The following is a 15,076-nucleotide window of genomic DNA, read 5'->3' as shown; positions in this document are numbered from 1 at the left end:
AGACAGACACTAGTTTTTTAGTTTGTTAAATAGATACGCTACAGAAAATGTGTGCATTCTTTGGATAGAAACACAATTATTTGCTTTTCTATGTCTTTTTCTTTCTTCCAGTAGTTCCTTCTGCACTGTATAGTAGTAATTCTCTCATACTGAATAGATAAGCTGTGTATTTTGCACTAGACTGATTATTTCATTCCATATTTACTTAGATTAGACAGATAAATCTGAACACCCAACTATGGATTCATATGTAAACTTTCAGAAATGATGTTTGTTATGTCTGATGTAATAAATATAGAGCTATTTCACATCATTTAGAAACAACAGGCATCACTTTCTACCAGCCCCCACCAGGGGAGAGCCTAAGGCTGTGAGTCTGTTGGAAAACTGTCGTGATTTGTTTTCTCTCCAGAGACAGAATGCTTCAGAAACTGACCAGTAGCACCGATGTACAATCTTGATCGCATAGGCCATTTCTGAAAAAGAATATTTAAACAAGAACCCAAAAGTTAGTATCAATGACAGGTATAGTCTGTGATAATAATATTAAAAATTCCAAGTACCTCAATGCAAATGCAGTATTATGTAGCAAGTAACAATTGTAATCATGAAGTCTAAGCAGTGACATGAGAAAATGCTTATTAATGCTAACATTAAAAGTAAAAGCATACCCAGATTTTGATTAAAACTGTATGAAATAATATGTGTGCATGTGGACCAGAAATGCAAGAAATCACGGAGAATGAATATATTTAAAGGAAGGAAAATATATCTACCCACAATTTTAAATTTTAAGCTAAACCTAAGACAAAATTAAGCCTAAAACAAGATCCCTGGCTTTAAAAATATTTTTAAAAGTTACATATGGTAAATATTATGTGTCTATACTTGTCAAAGAACTTCAATGAAAAGTGACCAATTCAATAATCTAAACATTTTATCTAGCTAAGAGCAATATCTAGAAGCTGCAAATATGAGAATGTTTGGTGTTATATAGCTGGAACAGCCAGATTAAATGTCTGCTTGTACTGGCATCTCACAGCTCTAGCCTTTCAGCAATCATCACATTTGTATTCTGGTCGTGATTTTTCTAAATTCACCTTTAAAATGGTCAGCCTCTCAAACAATACAATTCATTTGCAAATAGGTATGATGATGAAAAGATATGCTACATAAGTAGTACTTTCAGAATGAACTTATGTTTTAGAGGTGGGGTCATATAATATGTTTAGTTCTAAGGTCCTTGGGATATTAATCAGAGAAATACTGCTTTTTTTTTTTAATACAAAGATAAGTCCTTAAGCTAAAAAAGTGCAACACCTAAAGGTCAGCAGTGGGATCCCACACTCTCCAGAGAGTAAATCCTGCTGTGAGCAGGAGGCTGTTTTCACTAGCAAACATTCATGGGCGGACTGCCAGTTACACAGCACCATGAAATGTTCTTAAATGCCTGGCAGATAATCCACAGTGCTCAAATAGAGGTACAGTTATTAACAATTCAAAGTCCATAAGAGCTCTGGGTTTCCAACACAAATTGCATATTAGAATCACAGGGTAGCTTTAAAAGAGACTGATGGCCAAGTCACACTCCAGGCCAATTAAATCAGAATGGACCTCTTTGGAGAAGTGTAAGGTAGAGTCAGTTCTTACCTGGAATAATATAAGCTTTCGTTGTACTTCTGAATATAGTTACTGTCACCTGCACTAGGATTCCGGATGTTTACATGTAGCCATAAGGAATAGGAAGTAGGCATGTGATTTTTATGCCTCCAAATGTGATAAGTGAATTTGCTCCTATGTAGTTTAGGTCACTTAAGAGTCTTAGATTCAGATTATTTTGCTGGGAATTTACACTTTAACACAGATGAAATATAACATTTGTCTTACTTGGAATTTAACATGGTCCATTCCTGCATAATCTTCCTATAAGTAAACTTGCATTTTATGTTTGATACAGTAATAAGACTGACACAGTGCTACTCACTTTTGCAAATGCATTTCAGGTTTTGTGTTTTTATTTATTTTTTATTTTGTTTAAAACTTTTTTCCAGGTTTTGCATTTTTAAATCACAGATGTGCATTCTTATATTTTCTGGGTGTATCATGTCACTGATCCTGTTCTTGGGATCCCTGTTACCAGTTGGTAACATGAAGTGTTTCAGAAACTAGCCTGGGATTTTTTTTTTTTTTAATATGTCTGCTTCTGTCATTGTTAGATCAGACTTAAGGCCTGCACTATACTGTAGAATCCAGTGTCATGGTACCACGCACTGGATGTTTGTGTCCCTCACAAACTCATTTGTTGATGCTCTGACTCTCACTGTGATAGTATTTGGGGAGGTGATTTCGGTTAGATGAGGTCATGAGGGTGAGTAGCTCATGATAGGATTAGTGGCTTTTTAAGAAGGAGATCTCCTCTTCTTTGAGAAAGAGTGAAGTTGGCCAGCGGCAAGACAGAAAGAGAGCTCTCACCAGGAACAGAATTGGGCAATACCTTGATCTTGGACTTTTGAGCCTCTGGGACTGTGAGAAAATAAATTTCTGTTGTTATAATCCCCCCAATCTATGTGGTATTTCATTATTGCAGCCTGAGCAGTCTAATATTCACATGTAGTGAACAGTGTAAGGCATAAATCATCAATTTCAAGTGGAAAATTTTAGGCATGTTATAAACCAGTGCTTTTTCATTTTTACACTCCTGCCCCATTTTCATGAGCATAAAAATCTCATGCTCAAACCTCAAATGTAATTTGAGACTTCTGCATTTGAGAATGTAGATAGTAATAATTCGACAATGTGAATTAAACACATCTAAAATAAAGTCAAAATACTACTGAATGCTCCCTGTTAGTTCTGATATGTGCTACCTGGGATGCACTGTTTTGAGAATCACTCGAAATCATGCAACCACGAGTGGAGACAAATGAAGGTATCTGTTTTTTGTTTTCTGGGTTTTTTGGTTTTTTTGGAAATGGTAAATTTTAATGTATCACATCAGATGATAAGAACATTCGTGATTTCTAGGTATGTCTTCCTCAGTCCAAGATCAATGTTTTGGATAAATCTCAGGCTCCTGGGCTTTTTGCTACTATAGGTTGTGCAGGGATGCTCTCAAAGGCCTTCCTAAGCCAGAAGGCATCTGTTCTTTACCGACTTGCTAGTATTTAAGTACTTTATAAAGACTTAAAACTCTATATGTGGGATTTTGCCTGATTTCTCATGGACTTAATTAAACTTCCCTTTTTTAATAACTTTGAATCCCTGAATTTTCAAAAAGGCTTCTAATGATTTTATTCAAATGAATTTAATATAGACACATAAATAGTTTTAAGAGTCAGAAATAAAAATATAAATAAAATATTGGTTGGGTTGCATGTCAGCATCATGCCAAAAAAGCCAGCTGACTGATTTAGATTTCACTTTTCAATCATCTGTTTTAGCATTGTGTAGATTAACACAATCTTGACCTCTACTTTACCTAATAGGGCATATTTAAAATTCTGTAGTTTCATTAGGTTCAGAACAATCTAGCAAACTCATACAAGTAACCAGAACTGAACCTGAAGACTTAAAAACATGTATCCTTGATTTTTGGAGTTAAATGACTCCAAAATAACAAAATTTTGTATTAAAAATTATTGCAAAACATTGTAAAATGACTATAACTCAATAAAAAAAGTTTAAAAAATTATTGTTTATCTGTGTTATTAACAATGATTCTCCAAGGGTAATGCAACTAATAAAGCCATCTGTGCTTTTCTTCCAGTCTAAGAATCTGAAATGTACTCCTGTTATCCTGGAGAATCACTGCCCTTTCACACACTGGTGCTGATCACAATTGCTCACAACTCAAAGGGTTAAAAACTGTTGCTTTAGGCTATGCCGCAGGATCTCAGTCCTCTAAACCTTCCAGTTTCATTTGAGGTACTCTTAATGTAAATTCCCAACAATGCTGACAATGCTGAATCCCCAGTCCTGATCATAAGAACTGAAGATTCAAAATTATAGCCATGAAATATTTGTTAACAGATCTTTTGATCATCAAAGTAAGACTTAGTAACATTATACTGCATGGTGGCAAAGTAAAATCATTTTGGAACACTATTTAACTAAGGGTTACAATACCTTTAGTAAACCAAAAAGTACAAAAATCAGAATATCTTTATTTCTTTGGCATTAGATTAATCAATGATAGACTTAATATTTAAGTCACCTTGGTAGTGTCTGTAAAATAATGTGTTACAGGCAGTTTCAATTATGTATAGAAAATCTTTTCCCTCTGCACCTCCACAGCACATGGTTATAGCTCTCCTATGGCACATACAACATTCTCTTACTGTACCGTTACTTGTATTTCTGTCTTTGTCTCTATTATATGTCTCATTTAGGGCAGAGATTGAGTCTCACCAGCAATTGTATTCACTCTCCTAACACAGTGCTTTGCACACAGCAGGCACTCAGTAAATGATTTAAAAATAGACTAGACACTTGTTCAACCATCATCAATTTCATTTTAAAGAGGTAATCTTTGGCCTTCTTTCATTATCCCCAGGATTGTCTTTTAAAATCAAAAGTTGATTCAGAGGATGAATGAGATGTAATTTTTCTTTAAGGAGTTATAAGACTACAAAAACATTTGACATGGGAATCAGGGCAAAAAAATCTTGGTAAGCTTATTGTTACATGAAAATTATGGTTCTAACACTACTCATTCAAAAAAGCACTGCAAGAAACTAAGGTGAAAAACAACTGGATTTCCCATCTGATTTACATCTCCCATAAAGAGGCATTTAATAGATGTTTTTTGTATTAAAGTCTACTTTATGTTAAAATAAACTTTCTTATAGTATCTGTCAAGTCAAAAGAAATCTAATGTTAATAATATATTTGACTAGCAATCTGATGTACCTAATATAATCTTCCATTAATAATAGATTAATGGCACCTAATAGTAATACAAAACCCCTTAAGTAATAATGAATGACTTTTTGGCTGAAATCATATAACACATGAATGGAAGGGAGTAGTCTATCATAATTATAAATAAATGATATTTGAAATTTTTATATTTAGTATTTGAATTAGAGTCTGTCATCATGTTGAGTAAATTTCCAAAGTAAATTTCTTAAACCTCACCACAGAATTTTAACTTCAGTTAACATTAGAGTGGGTACTTTACCACATTTCAATAATGATTATTCAATAATTTATTGAACATCGATATACTTAGGACAAAGTCCTAATTTTGTATTGGTGTGTCTGTCAAAATGCTTCAGAATGGTGGAATAAAAAAATGAATATTTAGGTCTAGATAATATAGGGAAGGAGATGCATTTTGAAAAGAAAGCCAGATCAATGCAGGATATAAAAACAATCAAGTTTAGGAGAAAGGATGATGAAAGTATAAATACTGCAATATAGGTAATAAATCATAATCATATATACCATATAAACAAAACCCCTGACCATTCTACCTATATATAATGTAAAAAATACTATACAAGACGGAGTCTCTTGGCTAATTTTGTACATTACAGAATTTGAATGTAGTATTTAATCACTCAACATATATGCCAATTTACTGTGAAAATTACATAAATTCATTAAAGTTTTTCTAACTTTCTTGGTAGTGGTCTAGTCCGTGATTGTTAAGGTTTTTTTGAAACGGACTGAAAATTTGCTCCGTGGCGATGCAGAACGGTCTCATTTTATTCTTACCAGCTTTATAAAAAATGTGCAACATTGGTTTCCTAGGATTACTTAGGGGCAGATAACTCCATCACCCCATTTAATACGTGAAACTTTTCAAGTATCTGATAAAACCACAAAGGAAACAGGGTTAAATGAGAAGATACTTCTCACCTAGGAAGGTCATCCTGTAGGCAGCAGCCTATATGGGGCATGGGACACTTCTACCCAAGCCACCAGGGGCTTAAACCCACACCTGCAAACCGTTTAGGAGTATCCTTTTGTGATGGGGACCTCGCTACCGGTGCCTTCGCGGGCCAAGGTCACTCTTCGAATCTGTTCCCCGCCTCACCCAGGAGGATGAGAGTTCGGTGGCATCTGCCCAGGCTGTGGCCTACCCAGCGGGTCAAGTGCCTTGCTCCTGTCCCTGGGGCCGCAGTGCGCCCTGTCCGCCTACCTTGACAGGATGCAGGTAGCCATCGCCCCGTAGGGCGCCCAACCCTGGGTCCGCCGGCGCATCGGCGTCGTCCTGCAAGCTGCGGGTGAGGTGTGCGATGTAGGTGGTGGCCAGCAGCAGCACGTCCAGCTTGGACAGCTTGGTGTCGGGTGGCACGGATGGCAGCGTGCGCTGCAGCTCCAGGAAAGCGTGTCGCAGAGTCTGCACACGGCTGCGCTCCCGAGCAGCGTTAGCTGCCGCCGGCCGCCCGCCCCCGGAGCGTGCGCCGCCGCCTCCCGGTCCCGCCGGGCCTGACCCGGTCCGCCTGGGACTGGAGTCTCGGGTGGCGGCTGTCGGGGGCGTGGGTTCGTCGTTCAGGGGGCTGCCTGCGGGGCCGCTGCGGTCCATGGAGGCTTCCCGCGCCGCGCGCCCTGCAAAGGAGGGAAGGCGCGGTGAAGCCCGGGCGCGAGTAGACCTTAACCCGGGAAGGCGCAGGCCTCTCTCCCGGCCGCGCGCGGGGATCGGCCGTCCGACGTGGCTCGGGGCGATCTGAGTTGTGCTTGTTTTGACTGGGACACGTTTGCCTCCCGGAGTCTGGGAGAGTGGTGGGGTCTGAGGGTTCCTGGGCTGTTTAGAAGGCTGAGGACTGGCGCGGTGCCGGCTTTACTTTCCAACGACAAATTAATCGAAAGGGCTACGCTACCGGGGAAGGAAGATTTCGGAAGCACAGCTCCGGTTCGGAACTTGTTCGCACTTCTAGAACGTTATCCCGCCCGTCCAGCAGGAAAGATGGAGCGGGTCATCTCGTAGAGCGCGGCAGGAAGCCCTACCTCGCCACCGCCCACCTTGCCCACGCCGGCCGCCCTCGTACCATTGGCTCCCGAGACCTGGGACCCCGGGGCGACAGCAGGAGCCCAGAGGAGTGGAGGACCCATGGCCTCACCTCTCACTAAGGCACCCGCTACTACTCCAAGCCCGAGAACGGCGCGGCGGGGCTCGGACCGGGGCCCTCACCTTTCCTGAAGTGGCCGTGCGGGGATCGGCTCCGCTGCGGGAGCAGGCGAGGAGCTTCGAGCCGGGTCTGCGAGGCCAGGGTGGCGCGGGTCACTCCATCCTCGTCCAGCCGAAGGCTACAGGCGCTTCCAGCCCGGGCCGGCCGCGTCTTCTATTTGGGCGCCTCTGAGGCGAGGCGTGCGTGCGGGGAGAGCCCGGTGTGGGTTCACCGCAGCAGGACCCGCAGACGTCCGCGGGCACCGGAGAACCTGTGCTGGGGACAGCGTCCTGCCGGAGCCGCCCCTCGGCCCAGGGAGGGTCATTAATCAAACCATCCGGCGGGGCGGGGCCAGAGGCGGGGCGTCCTCATGGCCCCGCCCCTCCCGCGTCCAGGTTCCCCTCAGCGGGACTCCCAGAGCCGCACGTCAAGCGTCCGCGGTGTTGGCGACCGGCTGGGCCAGAGCCGCTGTCTGGGCTCTAGGACCTCAGCGCGGCCTCGTGAGTTACCGCCTCGCCGCCACCCTCCGCTTCGAGCCCTTTCTGAGCCCTGGCACCTTCCAGGCGGGCGCCGAGCCGAGGCGGGAACGCGGCCGTTTTGTTGAGCGTGACTCAACTCTCTGAGGAAATGTGGAGTGTGCCGCCTCGATGCGCTCACCTTTTATTCTCCCACAAGGTAAATGTTTCCTGCTGTCCTAACTACTTGAAACGGTAGTCCCTCCACTCGGGACTCGGCGGCGCGTTAATTGAGCCGCCCGGAGATAAAATGCGCTTAGCTCGAGCGCACCCGCCGTCTGCGGTCCTTTAGGAAGTTCCCCAAGTCGCAGTCGCTTCTCCTCGAGGCGCAGACCCTCGCCGGCCACCCCCGTTGCCCCCGCGGGGCCGTCGCTCTGTTTCTTCTTTTTGACCGATTTGAGTTTCCTGTGGGGAACTCCGCTGAGATTTTTACCTTCGTGGAGCCCGCGGAGCGCGGCTGGCGGCTGGGCTGGAGAGACCCTATCCCGGCTCCTTTCGAAAGGGGGCGCTGCCCCGCGAGGCCCGATCCCAGCCGCCCGGGAAGCCGGGCCCCGGACGCCCCGACCCTCCGAGGCTTCCGCGCGTTTGGACCCGTTGCCTTCGGGGGTGAAATCTGAGCGGACGCCCAATATTGCCTAGCAACATAATTGGTACATCCTTGAAACAATGCGATAGGGAGAGTAGGACATTTAAAAATCTTCTTTGACGTCAAGATGGCATACCAAATTTAAAATATCATTAATGAGCCGCTCTTGTTTATGGGACATAATTTCATCCTTTCCCATCCTCCATTTTTAAATTTGAGCTACCATCTAGTACATAATGATGGTGGTGGTACTTGATATTGAGTATCTCGTTCCACACTTGAAGTACATTAGGGAATCAGAATAATCCTCAGGCTTTCATCTCAATTCCCATTCAATAACAGTAGTTAGATTTGCACTTTAGAAAGAAGCCTACCAAAATACCATTGGTTCAAAGAAGGACTTTCTTTTGATGAATTGAAAAAGCACATCTTTTTTTCTCCAGTAAATTGTATGTAATGAGGAATAAAGCAGTTGGAAGGCAGTGTTTCAGATTCTGTAAATAATCAAATCAAACAAGAATTCAAAGGTTTTTCTTATATAATGAGATACCATAAAGTACAAATGGCAAAAGATGATGATGTCTCGTACTATAGACGTAGAGTCAAAGTTTTCGGATATTTAAGACTGAATTTACTCGTTTTTTACAGATTTTCTTTTACTTTTGAATTATGAAGAGGGTGAGGTTTATGTACATCATTTTTTGTCAGCGAGCTTTCACATTCTTTCAAAGAGATTCCTGTATTAATAGAGAAAAAAAGCGTTTAAATTATTTCAGAAATGAAAGTTACCCAAAACAGGTAGCAAACATATACAAATCTAGGACACAATAATAGTGAAGGCTGATGATTACTAAACCGTGTGAATATCCTCACGCTTTAAAGGAAGCAGAAACAAAGACTTCCCCCTGAGTTAGGGAAGAATGTGGAAACTCTATGAGTTGGGAGAAGTAATGGAAATAAGAATGTTTGGAGGGAATGTGGGCCAAGACTAGGGTGAGGCACATTAGGTGCCCAGGGCTCCTTATATTTTGCACTCTTGGCATCTCACATGCCTCACCCTAGCCTAGCCTGGTAGAGTCTCCTTTTAATTAAGGATGTGGATGAAGGTGGAGGCACGAAGACACTTCACTCCTGACAATGGCTGACCAATGGCCCGCTGTGTTACCTAACTGGTTGGAAAGAAAGGACTGATGTAACAAGATCGACCACTGCAGCTCACCCTCTTGTCCTATCTGCCGCCACTCTAAATAGCCTCTCTGAATCCTCTAAAGTAGTCCTAATTCCTGCAAGAAACCAGTATTTGCAGTAAAATTTAAAATGGAAGATGAAACTCTTCAAATCATAGTATTACATAAATGAGTAGCAGGTACCTTGTTTAGCTCTTTATATGTGCTAAGTGCTTTACAAAAAAGCACTTTATTTTCGCATTTAGTCTTTACAAAAACCCTTTGAGGCTTTTACATTTACAGTTGAGAAAATAGAGCTCAGAGGGTTGAAGCAGAGCTAGGATTCAAGCCAGGCACAGATAGATCCTAACACTTGGGCTTTTTACTATATTATTTTATATAATATTTGTAGGATTCTTCATTATTTGCAAAACATTTTTTTGTATCTGTTAGTTCAATAAAGGGCATACTTAAACTTGGATCCCTATTAGCAATCCAAATACTATTTTCATAGTGTGTCATTCTTTAGAGTTCTTGTCTAATCTGGCTTTAGAGTGCTGTAGATTTTATTTCACTGAGTGTGATGTAGGTTTTAAAATCATATCATCTTTTTTTCTAAATGTGTCAAATAGTTTGCCATCTTATTGTCCTCATAATGTAAAATAATCACACATGTCAGTGAAGAAAATATATTGCTATGTTACAGATCTTTATATCAATAGGTTTTATATAGTTGGTGCTTTCTTTCACTTTTCAACTATTTCCCTTGTAATTTAATTAAAGTGTAATTTATGTAAATTGACTTATGCGTATATAGTTCAGCAAGTTTTGATAAACATATATAGTCATGTAATTACTACCATGATAAAGATATGTAACATTTCATCACTCTCCCTCCCCCACATTCCCTTGTGCTGACCCTTTGTAGTCAACCCCTAGTCCTTGGCAACTACTGATGTTTTCATCTCTGTAGTTTTGCCTTTTCCAGAATGTCATGGAATCGTATGGTAGGTAGCCTTTTAAGTCTGGCTTCTTTCGTTTAGCATAATGCTTTTGAGATCTATCCATGTTGTTTCATATATTGCTAGTTCATTCCTTTTTAATGCTGAATAGTATTCCATTGTATGGATGTATTACAGTTTGTTTATCCAGTTGAGAGACTTTTGGGTTGTTTTCAATTTTTGGTGATTATGAATATACCACTAAAAACATTTGAGTTCAGATATTTGTGTGTGAGTATAGGTTTTCATTTCACCTGGGAAAATATCTAGGGGTGGGACTGCTAAATGTAGTAAGAATATGTCAAACTATTTTCCAAAGTGGCTGAACATTTTTTGCATTCCCATCAGTAGTACATGAGAGTTCCATTTGCTCCATTTTCTTGCTAGCATTGATTTTTTTTCTTTTTATCCACTTTAATATTTTAAAAGAAATAAATGGATCCAATATTTTAAAATCAGACAATTTCACAATCTAGATATTGCTTGCCAGCTAGTCTGATTTCTCTAGTTCAGCATGTCTGCCTGGCTATACCGTTTTGGAGCCGAGTAGCTGCAGTTGCCTTTAGTTGGACATGTGCTCTCCAATTCACCTCAGTCACATTCTCACCTGCTTCCCTTACTTAATTTACTGGCCTGTACCTTAGGGCGTTTTTGAGACCCCCTTGCAGAGTAGTTAAGAGCTTGGCCTTGGGAGTCAGTGACCTGGATTCAATTTCTAGCTCTGCCTCATGGCAATCCTGTGGCTTTGGGGCCCTCTGACTGGGCCTCTCCAATGCTCATCTTCCCCATCTGTAAAATGGAGCTGATAGTATTCTTATCTCAAAGGGTCCTACTGTTTTTTTAAAGTTTGTTTGGGTAATGAAGACTAAGCTTTCAAATTGACATTTTAAAATGGAAAATAACTAATATAATTCATATAACTTAGATCTTACATAACTGTTGTTCACAGAGTAAGCCATTGACAGAGTTGAGACTAGAAGTCACAAAAGCTAGCTTAGACTGCTAAAAAACTTTGCTGTTTATCACTATTGATTTTTTTTTTTGAGGGAGAGGGCTTGTCCTAATTTCAAAAGAGTTCTTTGAGAATTTCAAATAAAAATCCCAATATTATATCTACATTATTAATAAATATGTTTATTTTGCATATAAAAATTAGACTGAGGTTAGGTTTAATATAGCAAAATTAAGGCATTTAGAGCTTTGCAAATGAGTTTATATAAGATCATCCCAGAATTTCATGACTAAAAATATTATCTAAGTTTTAAAAAATTCTTCTTGAAGCACATAGGAGAACTGTTGTTGTTACAACTGTTCAAACATAACCTTAACAGTGGTGAAAACAAATTATTTTTACTGTTTTTAAAGTTCGTCTTTTAACTTAAAGAAACCTAATGCTTCCATATTCTAACTAAAGATAATAGGTTTTTTATAAATAGTTAAATAACACACAGTGAATTATGGGTCCCAGAGAGTCATATCCCTTAAAGGTATCTGAAGCTAAGGGCATTCTAACCCAGCTAGAAAGTTATTATTTTTGCATTAACAAATGAGATGGATTGACTCTATTGACATTGCTTAGGCTTGAAAGATAGTTAATCAAGTAACAATTTGTTTTTTTCATTGTTTAGTGTTGTACAGCATTCTCAGTGGATATTATTATCAATATGTAAATGCATTTAATGTCTGTTTTTAAATTACTAAGGCTCAAGTACCTCCTAGCATGTTTGAAAAGAGAGGAAACATCTGTCAGAAGTATTTACTGTGACAAACATAGAAAGAAGCAATAATGTGCACATTTTTGTTTAATACCATGTATTATTTTTAATTAAACACTGAAGGCATTTGTTCAGAATTAGCCTTTAAATAAAAAATAGTGCTGAACTAAACTTTAATTAAAGTGTACATTGATAGTATCAAGTTCAGTTTGAGGGTCAAAAGCAACGTCAATGAGTCTGACTTTTTCCTCCCTGTAGGGAAAGCAGGCTTGTGTAAATATACATGAGCACAGACTGCACGCATTTATAAAAGAGGTGGAAAACATTCCCCTGTCATTGGACAGATGTTGCTTCACTGTGTTCCACATAGGATACAGGCACAGCTCTCACTGTGCAGAATCTTAAAGGAGCGTGGGGCACATAGTTTCAGCATTTTGAAATAAGCCTCTAAGCTCCTTTCCATCTCTGAGCAGGCTCCCCACCTCGAATTTTAAATGTAAACTGTAGGGGACTCCTCTGCTGATGCCAGCTCATTCTCCTCCTTAAAGTAATTAAGGGAAAAAGTTACTTTATTCAACTTTTCATGTAAAAAATCTGTTCTTTACATTTGGGCTGTATATTTTGATTTTAATACTTTACTTTCTAGGTTTTTTTTTAAATTGAAGTTTAGTTGATTTACAATGTTGTGTTAGTTTTTGTTGTATAGCATAGTGATTTAGTCATACATTTATATTCTTTTTCATTATAAGTTATTACAAGATATTGAATGTAGTTCCCTGTGTGATACATTAAGGACCTTGTTGTTTATCTATTTTATATATAGCAGTTTGTATCTACTAATCCCAAAGTCTTAATTTATCCCTTCCCTCCTTTCCCCTTTGGTAACCAAAAGTTTATTTTCTATGTCTGTGGGTCTCTTTCTGTTTTGTAAATTAGTTCATTTATGTCATTTTTTAAAGATTCTACATATAAATTGTATCATATAATATTTGTCTTTCTCTGTCTAACTTACTTCACTTAATATGATAATCTACAGATTCTTCCATGTTGCTGCAAGTGGCATTTCATTCTTTTTATGGCTGACTAGTATTCCATTGTGTGTGTGTGTTCGTGTGTGTGTGTTTGGTGTGTGTTGGTAAATTCTGTACATTGCTACACACACCGTTAGATCAGTTGTGAGCTGTGGCACATACCACATATGCTACAGCCCCAAGCAAAACTCACTAGGGCTGCACTGATGAAACAGCAAACAAGTCACTATATCCTCATTTTCCAAACTGGGAACACTAAACACAGAGCTAAATGCATTTTTAACTACTATGTGCTGCAAAGACATGGTACCCTAAAGAAACCAGCAGAATAGAGGGGTTCCTGTGAGAACATAAAGAATGTCCTCCTTCTGCCACAACTTCTTTATCCAGTCATCTGCTAACAGACATTTAGGTTGCTTGCATATCTTGGCTATTGTAAATAGTCTTGCTGTGAATATTAGGGTGCACGTCTCTTTTTGAATTAGAGTTTTCTTCAGATATATGATTACTAGTGGGATTGCTGGATCATATGGTAACTCTATTTTTCGTTTTCTTTTTTTAAAGGAATCTCCATACTATTTTCCATAGTGACTGCACCAAATTACATTCCTACCAACAGTGTAGGAGAGTTTCCTTTTCTCCACACCCTCTCCAGCATTTATTGTTAGTTGACTTTTTAATGATGGCCATTCTGACTGGTGTGAGGTGATACCTCATTGTAGTTTTGATTTGTATTTCCTTAATAAATAGCCCTGTGGAGCAATTTTTCATGTGCCCGCTGGCCATCTGTATGTCTTCTTTGGAGAAATGTCTGTTTAGGTCTCCTGCCCATTTTGTTTTTATTGGTTTGACCTTCTAGCTTTATTCTCATTGTCTCTTAGCTTTATACTAAATTAAAGATGTAAGCAATAGGCACACCCTAAAAAATCTATTATCAAGAGCTTAATGAAATTCCATAATATATTTGGTCACCTTTTATTAAAGCAAGGTTTAACTGATATTCGTATTTACTAAGACAAATCATTTGTGATACTAAAACAATATTTTGGCATGACTTCAGTGAAATTACCTGAGAAAATAAAAAATGTTTAAAAGAGAAATATTTAATACTCTTTCACATTACAAAACTTCAGACTCAGGATTGAACATCAACTTCACTGATAGTGGCAGAAGCAGGACGTTCTTTATGTTCTCACAGGAACCCCTCTATTCTGCTAGTTTCTTTAGGGTACCATGTCTTTGCACTATATAGTAGTTAAAAATGCATTTAGCTCTGTGTTTAGTGTTCTCAGTTTGGAAAGTGAGGATATAGTGACTTGTTTGCTGTTTCATCAGTGCAGCCCTAGTGAGTTTTGCTTGGGGCTGTAGCATGTGTGGTATGTGCCACAGCTCACAACTGATCTAACAGTGTGTGTGGTAATGTACAGAATTTACCAATATTGTTTTCTGAGGCTGTGTCCATTTTTATTGTTTTCCCTTTCACCTTGATGATATGCTAGCAAGACCTTTTAAAATGCTTGGCAAAGAAACAAAACTCAAGAACACTCTTGTGGAATTGACACTAGTTACATTAATCTTTAAGAAACTTTTGGGGTGCTATGGACAAACTGGCTATGGCTTTGATGATAATGATAATGGACATAAGCAGTACGACAAATTCTCACACAGCTTCCGTTTTGTTTTGTATGTGAATGGTAAGGAGGCAAGACCAGAAGTAGGACTCCTTACATATTCTATCTCCTCTCCCCAAATAAAACATTTTCCCAACTCATAGGACTCTCTCTTCCTTAAGCCTCCATCTCAGCAAGCCTAAGCCACTCTTCAGGGAATGGGGGTAGGGCAATGCAGCGCTGTTGGTCTTGGGTTTTCTTCAGGTGGGTTGCATTAAAAAGTGCTAAGTTACTATCCCTACATTGGACCTTGTAAAGAGGGTCTCATGACAAACTC

The 15,076-nt window shown here is 39.7% G+C and overlaps 2 protein-coding genes across 7 annotated transcripts in view; both read right to left on the bottom strand.

Annotated features, from left to right (window-relative positions):
* Positions 1–362: 362 nt before the first annotated feature.
* On the bottom strand, positions 363–6,532 carry TCF24 (transcription factor 24). Its single transcript, XM_006204706.3, has 2 exons — positions 6,146–6,532; positions 363–476 (listed from the first exon to the last, which is right to left on the bottom strand). The coding sequence occupies exons 1-2, from the start codon at positions 6,530–6,532 to the stop codon at positions 363–365; spliced, it is 501 nt and encodes a 166-aa protein (XP_006204768.1).
* A 2,204-nt stretch (positions 6,533–8,736) lies between these two features.
* The window catches only part of PPP1R42 (protein phosphatase 1 regulatory subunit 42), a 33,124-nt gene continuing 26,784 nt past the window's right edge, over positions 8,737–15,076 (bottom strand). For 5 of the 6 annotated variants that reach the window (XM_072951877.1, XM_072951874.1, XM_072951873.1 and 2 more), the window contains one exon: positions 8,737–8,953. In XM_072951877.1, the coding sequence (XP_072807978.1) occupies positions 8,932–8,953 (22 nt within the window). In that variant the 3' untranslated portion in view covers positions 8,737–8,931. The remainder of the gene's footprint in view (positions 8,954–15,076) is intronic. The other variant, XM_072951878.1, reaches the window with a different exon arrangement.

This window comes from Vicugna pacos, chromosome 29, assembly GCF_048564905.1.
Source record: "Vicugna pacos chromosome 29, VicPac4, whole genome shotgun sequence".
NCBI classification, from domain to species: Eukaryota; Metazoa; Chordata; class Mammalia; order Artiodactyla; family Camelidae; genus Vicugna; species Vicugna pacos.
This window is presented reverse-complemented; position numbering and strand designations above follow the sequence as displayed.